This window comes from Symphodus melops, assembly GCF_947650265.1.
Source record: "Symphodus melops genome assembly, chromosome: 2".
In the NCBI taxonomy this organism is placed as follows: Eukaryota; Metazoa; Chordata; class Actinopteri; order Labriformes; family Labridae; genus Symphodus; species Symphodus melops.
Genome location: NC_136692.1, coordinates 4,125,567 through 4,146,728, shown reverse-complemented (window position 1 = coordinate 4,146,728; position 21,162 = coordinate 4,125,567). Strand labels below are relative to the sequence as shown.

Sequence of the window (21,162 nt, the reverse complement as noted above, 5' to 3'; positions counted from 1 at the left end):
AATCATTGACTGTATAAAGTTTAGTTATGTCATCTATTGGTTTCTGACGCGCACTGTTAAAGCAAATGCTGCCAGTCACCGTATTGAAAATTACAGGAAGATTTGGGGTGGATTTGGACCTTTAGCCTCCTAGCAAACAGCTACAACTAACAGCTACTTCTTGCTGTAAAAAGAGACATTTTAACACAGGCGTTTAAGGGACTTCTTGGCGCTTGTGCAGCCAGCCTCAAGCTGCATCGGCTTCATCTTTCAACACTGGAGGATGACGCTTGGTACCACTGTGCCACGCTACTTTCAGTTTTGTAACCAGATCCAACTTGCACAGTAAAGATGTCTCTCCACAGATTGATCCGTACATTCTTCTCCGCAACTTTTTTTCCATCCTCCACTAATCCTCAAATCTCATCTTCCTCCTGCAGCAACGGTCCACTGTAGCTTCCATGATGCACAGGCAGGAGACTGTGGAGTGCCTGAAGAAATTCAACGCCAGGAGGAAACTCAAGGTGAGGCATCTGGCAATCCATCATGGTTCTATTTATGTCGGACAATCCATCCAGCCGTCTCTCTCTCTGTCTCCCTCACTCAACGCTTTGCAGGGTAACTTAGAAATGATGACCTGTTGTCTAAAACCTTCAAGTTGCCCTTTTGCTGTGCTCTTCCTTCTTGCTTTACCGTTTAATCAATCTTCCTATTTCTGTCTCTTCCTCCCTTTCATCATCATTACCTCCTTCTTTCCCTCTTTTCTATTGCTGCAGGGAGCCATATTGACCACTCTGCTGGTCACAAGAAACTTCTCAGGTATGTCTCTCTCAGCCTGGTGTTCAAGATCTGGTTTCCCCAAACCGAATTTAACAAACTAAAAACGAAACTCTTTAAAGTCAAGAAGCTTAAAATGCTCACAAGCTGGGATTATTTAACAGATAATTTGATCAGTGGCTTTGTGAGAAATGCATTTTGCAGTTAGGAGTAGCTTAGAAGTACTGCAAAATGAGTCATATTTTGCTATTTGAACTTCAAATGAAGGCCTTTGACCTGTTTTTGAATACCTTTGTTCTGCTGCTATTTGCTAAGAAGACGTCCCCACACAGTCATCACCTGTATCTCTCTACCTGTTACTCCTTTACTCTTTCTATAGTTTGTGCTCTATCATACCTTTTTGCATGCATTTTACTTTGACCTATCTCTACTTTCTCTGACTTCTTCCAGCCTGCTATTGTTCCTCATTCTACAGTAAAAGACATTAGTGCACTTGTGTCTCTTTTTATTCATCATTTTCTTCCTTTTTTTTTTTTTTTTTTTTTTTTTACTTTTCTTTCCTTCTTTTGTTTGGATTGTGGTTTCCGTTGGAGGTAAGATATCTGGAATGACGAGAGAAATATGCGGGGTTTGGGCACAACTATAAAGTGGAGATGTTTAGATTTTACCTTCTTGTTTAATAGTTGATCACATACTATGTGCATGAAGACGAGGTGTTTGGTATTCATGGGAACTCTATTGAATCTCACGCTTCCAAAAGTGCCACTTTGAGATCAGAATTAATCTCTGGCAATGACACAGCATGAATTTGAAAATGCAATGTATTTTTTTGGATTCCTTTTATGCCATGAGAAATACAAAGAGAATGTTGGTGGAAGTGTATATGAGGGTGCTCGGGGTTAAGTGCATGAGTATGTGTGCAAATTACAGTTTGAGAATGCTGCGTGAGGTTATGTAGATTAAGTCTCTCTTTACTTGCTAAATACAACCCCACCCCCCCATCCCCCACCCCCCCACCCCTTCAGCCCCCTCACAGGTGAAGTATTATGTAGTTGGAAAAACAACCTCGCATAAATTAGGATATTTCTTCTAAAGAATGTGTTGCATTGCATTATGGGTTTTGCAGTTGGATTTTGCACCTGGAGTTTGCAGATAAGCACAGTTGACTGATTTGCTTGCTGCATGTTAGCTTAGCCTCAGGCTCACGACTCTGCTATTGAACTCTCATGCTGAAGTGTTTTCCCTTTTCTTTTTCTTTTTTCTTCTGCAGCAGCCAAAAGTCTGCTCAACAAGAACAAAGATGGCGTGAAGGTGAGTTACTTGTAGCCATAGTATGATAGTGACTTTATTACTTGCATTTTGTCTGTTGGAACGTTAAGTGTCTGACGAGCCTTTTGAATAGTCATAATGCATTGTGCACTTAGTGACATCATCATTCAGGGACAGCCACTCGAAGCGATCGGTAATGGTTGTTGTTTTCTTAGCTGACCCTCACAGGTTGTGCGAATCGGCTGTATCTAGGTTTCATTTTATCACCCTGTTGCAGTTGATGTAATAATCCTCTATAGTCACCTAACATTAACCACAGAGCCGCCTCTGTGCTCTTTCCTTGTTTCCTTGTGTTTTTGGAGGAGTTCAATCTGAAATCAACACTTGGTGTGTGTGTGTGTGTGTGTGTGTGTGTGTGTGTGTGTGTGTGTGTGTGTGTGTGTGTGTGTGTGTGTGTGTGTGTGTGTGTGTGTGTGTGTGTGTGTGTGTGTGTGTGTGTGTGTGTGTGTGTGTGTGTGTGTGTGTGTGTGTGTGTGTGTGTGTGTGTGTGTGTGTGTGTGTGTGTGTGTGTGTGTGTGTGTGTGTTGGGAGGTTTGTGCGGCTGTTTGTGTTGGGAGGTTTGTGCGGCTGTTTGTGTTTGTAAGTCCGTGGGCCTGTTTGTATTTAAGTGAGTGTTGATTTGAGACTGGATCCACACATAAATAGTTTGAATCGGCGTCACTGTGTTTGGGTCAGACTCAGGCTGACAGTATGTCACACTAAGAGATCCATTCCAGGGAGATCCTCGCTTAAAGTTGATGAATGGAAAAGAATCTCATTACTGATAGACACGCCCCTTTTATTCAATATGCAGAAGATCTGCCTTCAAGAAAATGTCTCAACATTAGCAGGCTTTCGAAAAGAAGGACCTCAAATCTGAAACGAAAAGGACACAGAGATTATAAACCGCCGTATGTGATGAGCTCGGATTATGAGAAGTGTTTGTTTTTTGATACACCTTCAAACAAGAATCTGTTCGCTCAAACAAAATGTAATAAAAGGTCTTCTATCAACTCCAAAAATATACGATCATGGGAAACACGAGTTGGAACAGTCTCTCTGGAATGGTCTGTAGTCAGGGTTTGTGTGATTGTGAGTCTGAGAAGAAGAAGTGTGTGTGTCTATCATGTCCCCTCTACACTGCCCCCTGCAGGTCAACAACAAAGCCAACACAGTGACCAGTCCTAAAGATACTGGCCCTGCCCCTGCACTGGTATACTTACACACCCTCACCAACAGCTGCACCTCCATCCACCAAACCTCCACACCTCTGCCTCACTGTGGAAGAGGTACAGGTTCTCCCTTTCTCACAGAGCCAGATCATGTCCTGTTTGTGCCTCGGCCTGGCTTCTTAACGTGGACATTAGTTACAGAGGTTTAACAAACAACATAAATCAAACATGGTGTACCTACCTCATTTTTAAGGCTCTCCCTGAATGAAACAGTTTGTAAAAGCTTTTTTTCGACTGCACGTAATGCAGCAGCTCGAGCATATTTAGGAGGGAGCTCACCATGAAAAACAAGCTATTCTTAATGCAAGCAGATGTGTCCGTTCATTCATCTGAATTAGCAGAGCGTGCACGGGGGTATTCAAAGCGTGGCCAGTTTTGAATTTGCTTGTTAATGAACTGAACTATAAGCCTTTACACATGTCTGTAATGGGATTTTTTTTTATTACAAGGTTAGTTTTTGAATCTGTTGTCAGGGGCAACCTCTACCTCAACTTCACAGCCATCTCCTTGCCCTCTTTTCCTCTGCAAGTACCCCCCCCTCCTCTCACCTTACACACTGTGCATGTGCTCCTCTTATGTCACTGCTGCTTATGTGCTGCTCACCTGGTAATGCCTTTTGAATATGTGATAGTAGAACTCTTGCAGAGAATAATGATGTTCAGGGTTTGCTGCTCATGTTGTATGTCTGTGCATGGCCGGAGTGCGAGGATGTCGGCTCATTAAGATGCAACCTTCCTAAGGGATTTTGGTCGTCACCCATTGGCTTGCGCATGTTGTCTGCTGACTGGCCGTCTACGTCAGGTCACATGACTGCTGCTGTGCATGATGTCAAAGGCTTTCTGTCCCCCCATTTGCTGTCAAGATGATTGTGCATGAAAACAGGCACATGGAATCTCTCTCTCTCTCTCTCTCTCTCTCCTCCTTTCTTTCTTTCTCCATCATAATGCTCCACACAAACGCACGTACACACATACACACACACACACACACACAGATGCAAGCTGCTGATGTTATAATCTAGTGTAATCGTGGCGAGTGATTAGAAGGACTGAGCCGGTCATCAGGATCGATTCCACAAAAGCTCAGACATGTGATTACAACAGCTGAGGGCTGATGAGACGGAGGCAGACACACAGACGCATAAAGTCACAATATCATGCAGGGAGAAGGAGGCGGGGTAAAAGAGGCAAATGAAAAAGGGGTTTTCATCAAATTGTCATCATATACAATTGTGCTAGATCCTTTCTTCATTTATACATATGGAAGCATGCAGAGATAGATGGGTAGATCATATCAATAGATTTTAATCAAATTCAAGCTTCACATTTTATAATTCACACAAACACATTTCTTCTAACAAAGTCTTGTGCCATCACACCTTCTCTAAACCTTTCTTAATTACTTTTTCCCCCCACAAATGTTTTTATTTTTTTATCTCTTCTCTTCAGGAACCACAGACAACCGTGATCCACAACCCAGTGGATGGAAATAAGGTACAACAAGGACAGAAAACACCAACCTTTAATTACACCCCCATCTGCAGAATAAAGTTGGGTTGTTGTGTAAAATGTAAATGACGAACAGAATGAATTGTGTAAGACTGGAAGTGAAACTAGCAACAACTTCAAACTGAATCTGATGCCATCAACACATGGCTCAGAGTCATGTTTACCACTCGATTAAATCACTTTTTCTTGACATCACTTTTTGGTAGGAGACCACTTCCTCTAAATCTGACAGTACCACTTTTTATTGTTTGTCCTTAATGTAGGACTCCAGCTGTTGGACAGTTCAGGGCCTCCATCTCGCGTCTTACTTTACGCTTCATAATGCTCCAACACTTTCATTAGGTGACGAGTCAGGACTGCAGGAAGTCCAGTACATCATATCTTTGACTTCAGAGTCATGCTGACAAAACACCTGCAGACAGTGGCTTGGCACCGTTCCAAACCTTTATGTATATGGTTCAGCGATAGAGGGGCCTTCACACATGTGCAGGTTACCCGGGCCAGATGCACTAAAGCTCTAGACCATACCATCACAGATGCTGGCTTTTGAACACCACCCATTTTTTCGACATTTGACATGTTGTCTTCGTGCTGTTTTTGCATTATTCCGAAAATCATCATATTCTTTTTTTTTTCTTTTTTTTTTTTCTTTTACAAAGTGTCAAAACTTTTTTTGGAAGACTTTTATGTAAGTCATAGAAGTTCCTCCTGTGCCGTAGGCTTCAATTTCCTTTTTAAAATAAACGTTTCAAAGATAAATCTGTATTTTCCTCACTCCTGTTTGGTTTTATTATCAGCTGTCAGTAAATTAAATTCAACGTGGCATCCTGGCGGCCTGAGGGTCGAATACCTTAACCCTGAGTTAAACACAACCTGGGACTTTAGTGGCATCGCATCCCTCCTCTCCTTCCATTTTCCATTTAGAAAGAAAAACATGAATTTTCATGTTACTGTTGTTATTAACATGCAGTTTTTGTCTGTATCCTTTTCAGGAGTCCATTGAGAGTGCGAACACCACCATCGAGGACGAGGACGTGAAAGGTAAGGAAACACGTTTGTTCTTGTGAAGGACAAACTTTCAGCTCTCTTCTATGCTGTGAGGTTCCAACAGTCTGTTCCCACTTTTCCCAATCGGACCAATAACTCCTTTTAATGGTCTTTATATTTAGCATTTTACAACAATTTAAAATGCACGGCAAGCTATCTACTGCGAAGTCAACTCATTGTGCACAATGCAGACCGCCCCGTCCCTTTTCTGTCCAATTCATCCTCCCATTCTTAAGTTCGTCTGATCACCACTGCTGATGCTCTTATTCGTTAACATCTTATCTTTTTTTTTTTTGTTTGCACTTTACTTAATATTTTTCTGTTCTTTGTTCCCTGTCTTTTCTTCCATCTTTTTTTTGTTGGAAATATAAACCTTTTCTCCATGATCCCATTTGTTTCACATTCATCAAAACGTTTACCTTCTCCTGATCTATCTCACATCCCAACCAAACAAACACACACACACACACACACTCACTCACCCACACACACTCCCGTCCATGTGACCTCTGACAGCGATCCGTCTGGGCAGCTTAGTGAGCGGTATCTTGAGCTCTAAGAGTCGTTCCTCACAGATGTCTGACTCGAGGCAGACTCCCACTTCCTCAGTTCAGAGTAAGTTGCTGGCCTGTTTTGTTTTCCTCGTCTTTCCCGGTCATCAGTAGCAGAACGTTTCTATAAAATCCTGTGTTCCTGGATCCTGGCTGTTGATACAGTTGATGCTTGGGATTCTCCTTCTCCATTAAAATGAACCTCTGTTTTCGACCTCTAACTATCTGCTCCTTCTCCCCTGTTTCAATGTTTCATCTTCCTCTTAACGAGTCTCATGTGTCTTTTGGAAAAAAGAGGATATTTTCAGTTCTCTGTTTGTCTTCTTGTTTGACTTGTATAAACTCCTGTAGTAGTAAAAAAAAGTCTACATTTACCCTCATGTACAGACGCACACACACACACACACACACACACACTTACACACACACACACACACTGATGTAGCTCATGGCTTTGAAGGTGCTACAGATCTGATTTTTGCATTTCTTTACTATTTGACATGTCTTTTTGTTGCACAATTTTAAGTAATTTCTTTAATATCCCCCAGCCTGCACCAATAACAATAAAGGTAATTGTCAACATTATTTAGTTTGTACAAATTACTTGCATCTGAGCATTGGTTTTGTCTTTGTTAATTTTGAGCTTTGTTGGGTGAACGGAATCGTGTCATCATGCATTCTCCTGCCTGATATCACTATTAGTCATGGGAGGCTTTCTTTCTTCTTCTTCTGTTTCTCAGATGTAAAAGAAAAAAGCAATCGTGTAATGAATCTTTCCGAGCGCCTTCCATTTCTAATACATAAAAAATCCTGCTAAATCGTAGAGTAGAACCCATTTGAAGCTGATTTGATGTCAGATTTTCTTTATCTGCACTCAGACCTGACATTTGCCTGAAAAACAAATTACAGCAGCATCTTTTTTTTTTTTCTCATCCATTTGTGTCGTTGATGTTGTACTTTCATCCTGTGTTGTAGCCCGCAAACAGGAGATTATCAAAGTCACAGAGCAGTTGATTGAGTCTATCAACAACGGAGACTTTGAGTCCTATGCGTAAGTTCTTTTCTCTTTAACAGATAATAAATGACTTCCCTGCGCCCTTTGCTGATTATGTTGTCTGTTTGGTCCGAACAGTAAGATCTGTGATCCCGGTCTAACTTCCTTTGAGCCTGAAGCCCTGGGCAACCTGGTGGAAGGACACGACTTTCATCGCTTTTATTTTGAAAATGGTGAGTTCAAAATAAAATAATGTTCCTATTAATGTTGAGACTATCATCAGGGCAGATGTGTGAGGTCCAAAACAGCCTGCAAACTGGATATGGAAGCTTGTCGTTAGAAAGTAGTCACAATGTAAAATGCCTGCTCATGCCACTGTTGTTCAGAGTTGATACACACACGCTGTGTTCAGGGGTCGCATCTGTCGAGAGACCCCGTATTCATAGACCGGCATGAGACGGTCTGGCCCACAAAGGATTTTGGGCATGCATGACCAGCTGTTCCCGCTCTTTCCTTTTGTCCAACCCAACTGTTGCCTCGCGATCTCAACAGCTGCACTGTGACTATCGAACGTAATCAACGTCATATAACTAAACGGATTATTTGAAAGGTCCTTTAAGGTGGCTGTAAGCAACATGAAGATTCCAACTGTTTGATTCAAAGTTTGATTTAAGTACTCTGAAAACAAAGAAGGTGGCACACACACACACACACACACACACACAAAATAGCTCTGACAGGTTATTGGCTCTCTGACAAAGCTTGATGAACTCCTCATGGTGGAAGGACTGAGGGTTGTGTGTGGTTCAGTCACATCCATTATCTGAAGTTTAACTGCTTGCTTACGTTGGCTCATGTCCTGAATATACACAAACGTGAGTTGTTTGTTTTAAGGCACTTTGGGGGAAATTACTTTGTGAGCTTTCCTTGGAAGACCAGTTAATTAAATTTTCTGGCAAATTTTTCAACTACATTTCAACATTGAGTATGAAGCAACAGTCGAGGCAAGGCAAGTTCATTCAGATAGCAGATTTCAACAACAGGGCAATCAAAGGTCTTCACAGAAGACATCTGAAGCCTCAGGACAGAGGAAACAAAAGAACCCTTAAAATAGAAAATTTAAAAACCACTACAACAATTTATTAAATCTGAAAACATGTTAAACAAATCATTCAAATGCAGCTGTAAACAGGTGTGTTTAACGAGGATGTAAAAGAGCTGAGAGTTTCAGCTGACCTGCAGTTTTCTGGGAGTTTGTTCCAGATATACGGAGCATAGAAACTGAAGGCTGCTTCTCCATGTTTGGTTCAGACTCTGGGGACAGACACCTGTACCAGACGGATGGTTCAAAATTAATCAGGAGGTCACTCATGTATTCTGGCCCTAAACCATTAAGTGCTTTATAAACCAGCAGCAGGATTTTTTTTTAAATCTATTCTCTGACGAGTTAGTCACTAAAACGATGATTTTGCTCATGTTGTTATACATATATCAACAAATGAGAGGAAGAAGATTAGTGTGAGCAGATATGAGGATGAAGCTGCTTTACTTTGTTGACAACGTTTGCAACAGTCATGAAGAAGTTACTTGATCTCGTAAAAAAAATTAAGCAAAAACAAGTGTTGATTTTATGTCCTTGTTTAGTGTGTAATGAAAACGCCCTAAATGCAGGTATAGGGATATCGAGCAGGTTGATTGCCTGACAGAGTGTGCTGTAAATGAAGAACCTTGTTTTTGGATAAAATCATTACTAAAAAAAAAAATTTAGATATGATGCATTAGTACTGTAGGTGTTTGCTTAGTTGTTAGTTCAATGTCACTTTTCAGTCCTCTCAGTGTGCAGCTCATATTTCCTGGTAAACTCCAAGGTCGTAGCTGAGATTATGAACCTCGAAGAAGAAAAATCGCTAATGAATAATGACTGCTATAAATGGCAGAATGTCCCCAGTCTGGGTAAAAATAGTTCAGATAAACCAGATATGTCCTAGAAACCTCAATCACTTGGCGAGCCTGTGCTTGTCCACTATCCAACATCAACATATGGAGACTTTCACTTCCCCTTGCTTTTGTTTCAGCTTCTTTCTGACAAAGGGTCAGTTTTTGTTTTCAAGCAGTCATGCAGCTGTTTTTGCTCATCCATCATCACACAGGCGGCCATAAAGGAAAAGGATACAGATGTAGATGACGTGATACAGAATTGTACTCAGACATTTGGTTTGTCTCGCAGCCCTGTCCAAAGGGAATAAGCCAGTGCACACCATCCTCCTGAACCCACATGTGCACCTCATTGGGGAAAACGCAGCGTGTATCGCCTACATCCGACTGACCCAGTACATGGATGGCGCCGGCATGCCCCGCACCATGCAGTCTGAGGAGACCCGTGTGTGGCACCGCCGCGAGGGCAAGTGGCAGAACATCCACTTCCACCGCTCGGGCTCGCCCAGCATCCCGTCCCAGTAAGAGACAGTAAGAAACACACAGCCTACCCTCCAGCAGTTTGACTCCTTCCCTTGTATGTGTGGTCTGTGTACACTGTGACATCACTGTTTACACTTGTAATCAAGCCAAATCACATTAAGTGGTTATAGTTGCACAATACTTTAACTGTCATGTGTTATTGTTGCCTGGAGTTATCCTCGTAAAGTGGATAAAAAAAGAATCAATTTAAACCTCAGCTCCCATCGAGTCTGTTATGTTCTCTCTGAAGCGTTCTTAAGGAAAAACTCAAATAAATAAATAACACTACACCGAGCATAACACTAATAACAACTGTTAAGAGAGAAAATGGAACACTTTAAATCACAGTCAATTCTGATTTCTTCTCATTTCAAGCTTACGATACAATTTTTGTTGCTAAAAAGACACCAGGATTTATAAGCAGTTTCTAGGTACCACAGAGGAATTGTTTGGTATGAGAAACTTGTCAATAGTACAGTAAGCTCGGCCCCACAGAAGCAAGATTATACATCGCTACAGAAGGAGTCCTTTGGATGAGTCAGTATCTCTTCAAAAGTACAGAATGATCCTTTAAAGTTATCCTAACCATTATACTTAACCTGCAAGATGGAGGACTTTTTTAAAGTTTCCAGCTGATTCACTGTCAAACTAAAACCTGTAAAAGGGTCCTAAATATGCACCTGATGGCTGCATGCATGATCTAATATTCTAATTTTAGAAACAGAACCAGGCAGCACCCCAAAAACGTGATGCATAATGAGGTCGTGAGTATGTCAAAGTTGACGGACCTGCTGTGCTTGATTGAAGCTGCTGAAGAACATCAGTAATTTGTGCTCTTAGAAGGTGGAGCATTTAACAGCAGTGGGAACAAAACACACTTTGATTAGTCATAGTGGGGAAAAAACATTCTAATGGCAGCTCAATGATTAAGACTTGAACACTCATGCAGCGCCTTTTTATCAAAACTTGAATTCTGCTTCGGTGAAAAATGGGTGGAAGTGTTGTGAGGTCACCAACCTGATGGTTAGCTATATGTGAATCAAAAAGGTGTGAGCTGTTTCACTATAACAGGTGCAACAGAATTAAAGGGAGGAAGATGTGAATCGAGTACAGTCCCACCCTTACAGGATGGCTCTAATTAGGCTGATTAAGTGTGAGCATCTGTGTGGGTTGTCCTTGGGTGTCTAAGGAAAAATCCCAGTAAGTACTGAAGGTGCGCCAGCCAGCATGCAAAACGATTTAGTGCCAGGTTTGTTAAACGCTTTGAGTCTCGCTTTTCCTGCTTTAACATGTCCAAATGTCTGCTGCTCAAGTAAAACTCGATATTTATCGAAACTTGTGTCAATTATGAATGTTGGCCCTTTTATTTTAACATGAAACTGTTACTGTTGTAAATTGGCCAATGTGGTAAATGGACTGTGGCAGGAACGTGCGCACGTGAGTGTTGCAGAGAGGCACGGGCCCGAATTCCAAAAGTGCCACTTTTCAAAAGTATTTGATAAATGTATTAAATATAAATGAAAACATCTGTGTTACTGTTAAAGGAAAATCTGATTCAAACAGTTATACATAAAAGTGAATTAATGAAACATGCAAATAATATATAGGAGATGTTTCTGGAGCTAAGAGTGTTTAGAGTTTGTTTTCTAGAGTTCATCTTTGTTCAGTGGGTCACTGCCAGTACAGGGAGAAACCCCTAAACAGAAGGAAGGCAAGAATAGAGTTTTATCTGCAACACGGTCACGGCACATTGGGTCGGAGCTGTAGTTGTGTTGGTGAAATGTTTGACTGTTTTTACAGTCGAAGATGTTAAGGCAGGCATATCATTTATAAGCGTCACATCCTTCAAATCCCTTAGTAGCTTCAAATTTAGACGAAGCAAATACACGTATTGTGTATCAAAGAATTCTCCTCACATGCATGAAGAGGATGTTGTGTTAAGTGCCCATCAGCATAAAGTAATGTCATTTATTCGCCACTGTGAGGAATTTGGTGTTTGGTGTTTGGATATGTGTGTGGCCACTAACTTTGTTTGGTTTAGGAAAAAAATGACCACCTTCCTGGGATGATCATGAACAGCGTCATCCCGGTGATATGGAAAGAGTTTGTTCCCTTATAAGGAAGTTTTGTAAATCCAGGGTTACGATCTAGACACGACCATGAAAAAATTTTCGAGTATCAGATTATTTCTTTAGCAGGAAAACCTATTTAATTATCTGTACACACTATTAAAACATTGATTTGTGCTTACTTACGCTATCTCTCTCTCTCTCTCTCTCTCTCTCTCTCTCTCTCTGGCTCTCTCTCTCTCTCTTTACAGTTAATGGGATAATAACGTGTTAAAAAAAAAGACAAAAAAAATCCCATCAGCAAATCTAGCGGGAAAGTCAACTAGCCAACCCACGACTGCCCTCCTTTGACCCCTCTGTAAGGACATGACATCGCACAGGACACAAGTATCAATACGTTTTACTGTTACAGCATTTTATTAATGGACATCATTCGAATCCACCGCTGGGTGGCTGCACACAGTATTTGGACATTATGAAACAAGCATATTGACAGCATATTTTTTGTTTGTTTTTTAAGATGTTTTGGTATGCATTTTAAATATGAAATAGAGATGTTTAAAAATCTACTACTGTAACCTCTCCCAAAAATTAGTTCTGTATTTTTGTGTATTTATGTGTGTGCAATACGAGAAAAGAAAAAACAAAACAAAAAAAAAAAACATTTGGAAGATCAGAATGTTAAAATTAAGCTTGCTTTAGTTCTGGTGATGTATATACATTGTGATTGTTGATCAAAAACAAAAACTACCATTGAAATTGCTATTCTTGCTAACAGAGGAATTAAGAGTTTAAGTCCAATCCAGTTTATGAGCTACATTTCTGTTTGCTATGAGCTAAGTCATACTGTTTGAATCGTCCGGTTACAACCTATAATACTAATTTAAATGTAAAGAAAAGCAGAGCAGCTTACACTTTGCATTGACATATGTTTGCCTTTATATCAGTGAAATAAGAAATAAGAGAATGTAGCATATATGTAATATATGAAAATCCAAGACTATTGTGTAGTGCATGGGGGGGAATATTGTAAGTAAGATCATATGAAACTATAATATCTTCTATTTGATTTGTGAATCACTGACTTGTTTGTTTGCATTTGTTAATGTTGTGCATCGGTCCTGTCCCTGATGTTTCTAATGTCCTCCAGTATCATGGAACTGTTGTGAAAACAATAACACACTTATGGTTAACATCCAGCGTAAATATCTGAACCTCATATCTTAGAAAGAGGAAAAATAAACTCCTGGTTGCCGACGCACCCTTTGCATTTTGTATAAAAAATGAGGTGTAAACGAGCTCATTTTTCATAATGTTTGTACTTGTATTGTATGACTGTATGTAGGGTTTCTGTTGTCATTTTATTCTTGTCATTTCTAGTGTTACTTCGCCAATTGCACAGAGAAGGTGGAGATGATGAAGAACGAGCAAATGCACTCTAGTTTCTACTAATCAGTGAGGTGAAGAGCTAACCTGACGATTGGGCTAGTAAGTCTGGAAGCGTCGTAAAAGCGTTGGATTGAAGATTGTTGCAGTCGGAAGAGCGGATGGTATGACAGCAGCAAAGGGGCCAAGGACAGTTGGACTGCAATAAATGTTGGGATGTCTTCCTCGACGATCAGTGCTTCTTCTAGCAGCAGGTGGTTTCCTCACCACTGCAGGACAATGCCAGTGTCTTCGTCATCCTTACTGTTTGCTCTTTTCAATTGGTCGGTCTCTTTTATAAGGGGAAAATATGATAAACATTTCTTTTGACGAAACGTATGATGTCAATGCAATGCACCACTCCTTACATGGTGTGTACCCGTTGTCAGCACGGCAATGGATGGCTTAAACATGTTTAAGAAATAAATCAGCTACAAGGTGTGATAATTAACAAGCTTTAACTGGTTTTGTGTTGCTGGTTGATATTAGCTGAAGTGCACAGATAAGTGAACTAGAGATAAAGTTAGATGTCAAATAGTTCTTTATCCTTGGTTTATTTTAAAGGTCACATATTTCGCAAAATACACTTTACCATGTTGTTGCTCGTCTGTCTACAAACCCAACAGTGATGAGAAAAGGCTGTTTGGAGATTTTCCCTTCATGACATCACAAAGGGCCGCAGCCCCTCCCCCAGGTGGGTGTTTGTTCGGCCCTCTGAGTCTGCCTTCTCACCGTAAACAAGAGGACATGGAGCGAGAAAGCCAGATGCCACATCCCCCTTCCAGAGAGGGGGCGTGGTCAGACACAGCTCATTTACATTTAAAGCTATAGACACAGAAACGGCCTGTTCTGAGAAGGGCTGAAATAGAGGGTTTATAGTCATGATGAAATACAGGATCAGAGAAACTTCACACACACGTATTGGGAAGCTCTGAGAGTTATTTGCACTTGTTGCAAAGGAGAAGAATATGTGACCTTTAAAGCACTCATGATGTACTGGCATGATCTTTAAGATAACTTATTTTGCTCTTGTGCTAAAGAAGTTTTTTGCTAATTTTACCAGCAGTAACAGAGAGTACAAGAGTCGTCTACTATTTTATAACATAACAGCTCTAACCTGCGTTTGCGGAAATTGTTAACGTGATAAGTTTAACCAGGGACCAATGATAAGTCAACAAAATCAAGAGACCACTGCAAACATGTACTTTTCTCGCATTCTTCTATTTAAAGGTTTGATTTTAAATGAAATAAAAGTTTTTGGTTTTGGCTGATACAACATTCCTTCCAACTTTCCGGCTTCTACATCAATATTTATACTCAACAGTGTCAGGCCTTTTGATCTGTTTCAACACCACTGGCTGACCTCCGACAAGACAGTTTAGTTTGTCCAGACCCGATGACCTCCGTTGCCTGCATATACAAAAGAGAATAACGATCCATCTTGTCCACGTGCGCCTCTCTGGACCCGTGTGAGATCTCATTCCAACAAAGAGTCATTTGACAAATTGACTTTAGTTTCATGAGATATGAGGTAATGCCTTATTCCAAGAAACTTCACAAAAAAAGTTCTGCAAGTAAATTAAGTGAAAATAATTTCTGACTAGGAATTAAACATAAACTCTTGGTAAGATGAGTTTTTGATGATGAAATGATCCTTACAGCACAGGATAAACAAACTCTGTAATAATATGCCATACTACCTCTGATGCCCAGCAGGGGGCAACTCATGCCTGCTCACATGTCCAGGTGACTAAGATTGCAGCATGCAATGCTTTTTTTAAACCCTGTGTAGTTAAACTACAGTATAAAGAGAGTGTATGTGTCTTTCTAGTGTGCAATCAAAACAACGTTATCTTTCCACGAGATAGAACAAGACAACACTTTACATTTGTAGATTTTTATTCTCTATCAGCCATAGACACACTGCAGCCATTTTGTTTTTGTCTTTTTGAATTTTGATACAGTAATACATGCCCTTATAGATATTCATATATGCATTGTATATGTATATAACTGTCATCATCACAGAAAAAGGGATGCTGATTTTTCAAATTAAAAGCATACCTGTCACAGTGAACTTCCACTAGTTTGCATTTTACATTTTTCTAAATCACAAAAGTAAACAGTGATAGTTAAATAAATACATTACATGTTGTAGATACATACAGTAGCAATGCTCAGAGCAGTGAGTAATGGTATATTTAAGCTGTCCACCTGCTTCATTACCCGTGTCCGGTGTAACGCCACCATGTATTTATTATCCGTTAAGCCAAAATGAAGCGCTGTCATTGGCTAAGCTATACTGTACCTCAGATCGTGTGCACGAAAAAGCAGGGAGGTGATCCCTCCTGACATTCAGGAGTGCATATGTGTAAAATGTGTGTTTTTAGTTTGCTGACTGAAGCTGGCACGCGTTCTTTATTTTGCACACAAACTCATTCACTCACTCACACACACACACACACACACACACACACACACACACACACACACTAATGCCAACACCTGGTCCAACATGTTCTTTCTTTTTGATACGATTAACGAATAAAATAAGCAGAAAAACCTGATCACCCAACCACGAATCTCATTTAGTGACAAGTGTCTTTGAAGTGTGACAATCTAACTCATCAGTGTCAAATCTGGGGGGGGGGGGGGGGGGGGGGGGGCAAGATTGTCTCTACGAGTCAAAAACAAAAGAAAATTATAATACAATTAAAAAAACAACAACACAGGACTTCATATGAGCTAAACACCACTTAGACATTACACTCTTTTGGAACACATGCATGGATGAACACACACACACACACCCAAAACTGCACGATCATCCTTCACACATTTTGAGTTAATTTTTAACAATTTAAGAGAAAAGAAAAGAAACAATTGTGATGACAGAAAGAAAGACGCAGAGAAGAGAAAAGAGAGGCAGAGAACTACAAAGCAGTCGAAGCTGGGATCAAAATGACAAGATGTTGATTAGTCATGCCTGCTCTACTTCACATGAGTGATTATTAATTCCTAGGCTACTGATGTCTAGATTATAGATAATATATAATTCCCAAGGACAGGTTACACACAGCCTACACAAAACACAGCAGCAGCAGCAGTAGATAAATTCAGTGTCGATACAGTCAAAGTTTTCTTTGTGGGACATCTTCATCACCTGAATCAGAAGAGCAAATAGGCTAGTAGTGAGTGAGACCGTTTGTTTCAGGGTGAGCAATATCTGAGAAACTGTAGTTGTGAGAGGCAGTGCAGTGTGGGATACTGTCTTTTATGTCCAAGCACCTACTCGGAGAGTAACACCAGTATTTTGCACGTGAAGTGGTCCTTACCCTCGGGAGGTTAGTCGATGTAAATAGTGTTCCTCTGTTTTCTTTTTTCTCTTGTTGTTGCTTCACCACAGCATCAAGACAAACATATCAAAGACAATTCAGATGTGGAAAGTAATCAGGGAAACGACAGAAGGCTTTCTTTGGTCACAAAAAAAAAAAAAGAAGATAAAACAGCATCAGAACATGAAAAGGAAATCATGAGGACATTATTCTAGCTGAGGAAGACGACTCCAAAGTGTGAATAAAAGCTCATCTTCCAGGACTGTAGCGGGAAGACTGTGGTAGCTTTAGGGTGCACACTGGGATTGCATGTGGCTAATGCATAGGATCACAGGGAGGGTGGGGGATTCTTTAGCGTGGGCAGAGCCAGGGAGTGTGGGAGAGTGTTAGACAATCTGCTACTCCTCCTCCTCTACATCCTCATGGGTGTTCTCCGTTTCTTCCTCATAGTAGCGGTGAAAGAGCTGCTGGAGATGCTGCTGGAGATCATGTGATTTTGACCCTTTTCTGGGGTTGTCCACTTGCTCTAGAAGGACCTGTTTGCGCTGCCCAGCTCCCTTCACCACTGTTCTTCTGAGGGTCCGACCTTTACGCATGTGGGCCCTTGAAATGAAGCCAGGGGGGAGGAAGATACAAAACGAGACAAGTTAGCATCTACAAACAACCAGCACTTTGCATTCTACACCTGCTCTACTTGATCTTCCATAGGAGAAACCAAAAACAGACAAATGCATCATGCTTTGTTAGTCCAGGTTTCATGGATGCACAGCAACTTTCAAGCTTCTTTCTATAGTCGCTACATTCGCTTGTACATGTCATAATCAACCAATCACCTACACACCTATGAAACTGAGACAAACACCTTTGTGTTGCTGTGTCCAGCTTTTGTCTCAAGGAGGCGACATCTGGTCATGTGAAGCTAAAGTCAGTGTGGGCTAAAAACAAAAAAACCCATAGGGAGTTTGACATCACTCGATTTCTATAAAGGCATTACTTAACAATACATGAAGTTAGGATACATTAGATTTATGCCATATTAATGTTTTATGTTGCATATAATCAAATCGACCACTAAGAATGTGTTTATATCAACTCCTACTATCAAAGGCCAGCAGTGAGTGGCTACAGAAAAGGTGTAAAGGTATAAAAATAACGTCTCATTGGTTTCTAGTGTTTGTTATCGAAGTTGTTAATGATAACAATATTAACAAACATTAGTCAATATTAGTAAAATAAAAACATCTTTGCATGGCTGAGAAATTAAGAAATCACACTCACGAAAAACTAGCAGTTAAACACACACACACACACACACACACACACACACACAACACCACACACACACAGGTGCACTTCAGCTCTCACACACCTCCTGACCACAGTTCCATCTGCCTTGACAGTCTCTCTTTCTACCACATGAGGGAGCTCTGTTCTGCTAAAACCACTCATATAACCTAGAGCCTGATGGCGTAAAAAGATGGAAAAATAACACTGTAATGTATACACTGTCAGTAAGTCATAATGAAATCATTTAAAGGCCTTACACACAGGATATCAGGTAAACATGTGCCAGCTCATATGTCAGGCTTAAATTATGTTTAGGTACAAACCTGTTTGAAGTCATCGTTGGCTGACGGAAGGTCGGAGGCCAAAGATGGATCCCCTTGATGTGTCATTGTCCTTTCACCCTCGACCACTGTTGTTCTCTCTGTGTGTCTGACCTTTCCACTTTCAGCTGTCTCTTGTTTGGATGCAGAGAACCCTTCACGTTCATCAAATGTCACCTGATTAAATGTAAAACGTTATTAGATTGTTCATATGTTCCCGTTTATACTTCGACCAATAAACACTTTGAAAAGCTAGATGTTTTAGACTATAGCCCTATTCATCGTGCCAAATCTACACCCCTGTACAGTAATGTCTAATCTTCTGGTCGTCCCAGCTCTGCATGTCTCAGAAGAAAGAACAGAGGGTTTAAAGGGGGGAGATGGGATCACTTTAAGATGGCAGAACCATTGGGGGAGAGCAGCAGCAGTGTGGATGTGCATGTCTGAGTGTTGTGTGTGTATTTGAAGCTCTCTGTTCTGCCTCTCATGCTTCCACATTACGGTTAAGCAATGTGAAATCACAGACTGTAATGACGGCTGAGCTTCAAAACAGCTGTCGCAGTTGCAATCTGAAAAAGGCTTATGAAATCAACACACATCATTTTCACTACACACATACCTCTGTGTGGTCTCCTTCGCTCTTCAGTACAGTCCGCTTCACCACCTTGGAGTATCCATCTCCCTCTCCCGCATGGATGGACCCCTGGAGAGCTCCTTCCATGGAAACCTCTTCACACTCCACACCATCCGCAGATACACACTTGCGAATAATTTTTCGGGTAACCTAAAGATCACGTTAACAGACACGAAAAGGCAAGACAAGACTGGTTTTAAAAAAAATGACAAGCAACCTCATGTTGTTGTAAATATTCGAGAAACCAAAAACGCACCAAAAATCCTGTTTTTTAGTTGAGCTGTACTGGCTGCTGTTGCTACTGGTTTAGACAATACCATATGAAACATTTACCTTTTTGACAACAGTATGTCCGTTTTCATCCTTGTACTTCTCTTCAGTCACAGACTGAGTGGGGAGGTCGGGCATTTCATCAGCCTGTCACAGAAACCAGACAGACAATAATCAGGGCTACTCATTAGGGCCGGTGTTTTGTTAACAGGTTTCACTTCACACTTCACACTTCACACACTCAAGAGAAAAAAACAGGTAAAACGTGGTTATTCTGTGACTCAAAAGATAGTTTGGGATACAGGATACAAAGTGGCATTCTCAGGGTTAAAAAGGTTACAGTAGATTGATAAATTAAACCACGATCACAGCAGCATAAAAGACCTGGACGAGGTTCAGCCATGTATGCAAATCAAGTGGCAGGTTTCTTATGAACCTCAAGGAAATCCTCAAACGCAAATCTTTTTTTACCCAATCTGATGAAATGTTAGATTGTTAGATGGTAAACACTTCAACATGTCAGTGAAGACCAAGCCTGGTTAAAGTAGGGCTCTGAAAGTCACACCCTCTACACTCTTTTAAAACACCATCCATCATGCTAAATCAGATACCTGAATGACAACTCTCCTTCGCACTATCCTGGTTGTTAAAAATTCTTCATCTGAACTTTCTGACATTGATCCGAGCTCTGCGATGATCTCCTGACCGAGCAACAAAATCCATTTGAGTAAATCGATCACAATGAATGAAAGCAATGTTTGCAGCAAAGCAAGCGGTGAGCAGAGTGACATGCTGTACTTTCCACTAAATTTGAGTATTTTACACAGAATTTACCTCACAATGGAATGTACAACATGACAGTCTGTAACGTGGAGAAACCAAACCATGCTTTTACTAAGTTAAAGAATTAATTGTGTGATTCTTTGCAGATGGAAAACCATGGAGCTTATGAAATTGGTACGTCATGGGTGATTCAGGTGGTTAGAGGAACTGAGTGACATGCTGAAAAAGGACTGGTTAGGTCTGAAATCAAACAAAACAAGGGTTAAGGGAGATTTGGATTCCATCCATGTAGCTGCAGGGTTAGCAGTCATTCCTTTCTGCAGAAACAGGTAATCGGTTAAGCTCAGCTCTGGGAAAAGGTTGCAGGTTGGGTTGGTTTATCACATCTCATCTTACCCTTATCACAAATGTATCAGTGTCATCATATGCTCCAATTTTTGCAATGGGAGGCGGTTGTGCAGCCTCACATAAGGAGAATTCTTCGTCTGAATCTTCTGAATAGCATAATAATTCTTCCTTCTCTTCATCTTCATTCTGAAGAGGTTCAGGGACAAAAGGAGCATCCTCATAATCTTCACTTCCAGAGGACAAAAGGACTCTTCGATTCACCTTTCGTTGCATCCTACAAAAGCTGAGATGTTCCTCAGGCCGATCTGCACCTGTATCAAGTTCATCAGTCTCTGAAAAATCAGATGCTGCTTGTCTGCAGTCAAAGAAAGGCTCTGGATCAGAGAATTGAAAAGTCGGGCTTCCTGTGCCACTTCGAACAACTGTGGCATATTCTGGAGGCAACTCTATAGAGTCCTTTGTGTTAGAAGTGGTATTTGCAATCCCAGGTGGGATGTTGAACTCCTCATCAGAGGAAGAGGAAGTCGTCTCTGCTTTGCATTGATCTAAAATGGACTGAGAGTGAAAACACTCGTGGTCCACTCGAGTAGAATATTCTTCTGATGACTGTCCACTGACGCTTGGCCTATTCTCGTCTGAGGATGTCTCCAGCAGTTCTTCATAGCTGAACTGTCTGGCAAGTGTGACTGTTTCTTGAGTTATATCAGAAAGAGCTGGAGAAGAAACATCTTCACTTTGAGTGGATTCAACAGAAATCGCCTTTCCAAAATGTTTATCTTCATTCTGGGTACTTTGTGTTGATATTTCTTCTGCTGGACTCCATAAGTCATTAGTTACA

General features: G+C 40.8%; 2 protein-coding genes across 15 annotated transcripts in view; one reads left to right on the top strand and one right to left on the bottom strand.

The window, feature by feature from the left end:
* Positions 1-13,801, top strand: part of camk2d2 (calcium/calmodulin-dependent protein kinase (CaM kinase) II delta 2) — a 43,628-nt gene extending 29,827 nt beyond the window's left edge. The window contains exons 11-22 of one of the 10 annotated variants that reach the window (XM_079337871.1): positions 420-503; positions 756-798; positions 2,027-2,067; positions 3,218-3,277; positions 4,745-4,789; positions 5,797-5,845; positions 6,368-6,466; positions 6,951-6,971; positions 7,378-7,453; positions 7,535-7,629; positions 9,624-9,862; positions 12,174-13,801. In XM_079337871.1, the coding sequence (XP_079193997.1) occupies positions 420-503; positions 756-798; positions 2,027-2,067; positions 3,218-3,277; positions 4,745-4,789; positions 5,797-5,845; positions 6,368-6,466; positions 6,951-6,971; positions 7,378-7,453; positions 7,535-7,629; positions 9,624-9,856 (846 nt within the window). In that variant the 3' untranslated portion in view covers positions 9,857-9,862; positions 12,174-13,801. The remainder of the gene's footprint in view (positions 1-419; positions 504-755; positions 799-2,026; positions 2,068-3,217; positions 3,278-4,744; positions 4,790-5,796; positions 5,846-6,367; positions 6,467-6,950; positions 6,972-7,377; positions 7,454-7,534; positions 7,630-9,623; positions 9,863-12,173) is intronic. The other 9 variants (XM_079337872.1, XM_079337870.1, XM_079337873.1 and 6 more) reach the window with 9 other exon arrangements.
* Positions 13,802-15,228: 1,427 nt separating this feature from the next.
* Positions 15,229-21,162, bottom strand: part of ank2a (ankyrin 2a, neuronal) — an 89,349-nt gene continuing 83,415 nt past the window's right edge. For all 5 annotated transcript variants that reach the window (XM_079337849.1, XM_079337852.1, XM_079337851.1 and 2 more), the window contains 4 exons: positions 19,257-19,340; positions 18,909-19,073; positions 18,293-18,466; positions 15,229-17,285 (listed from right to left, as the gene is read on the bottom strand). In XM_079337849.1, coding sequence (XP_079193975.1) covers positions 17,271-17,285; positions 18,293-18,466; positions 18,909-19,073; positions 19,257-19,340 — 438 coding nt within the window. In that variant the 3' untranslated portion in view covers positions 15,229-17,270. The remainder of the gene's footprint in view (positions 17,286-18,292; positions 18,467-18,908; positions 19,074-19,256; positions 19,341-21,162) is intronic.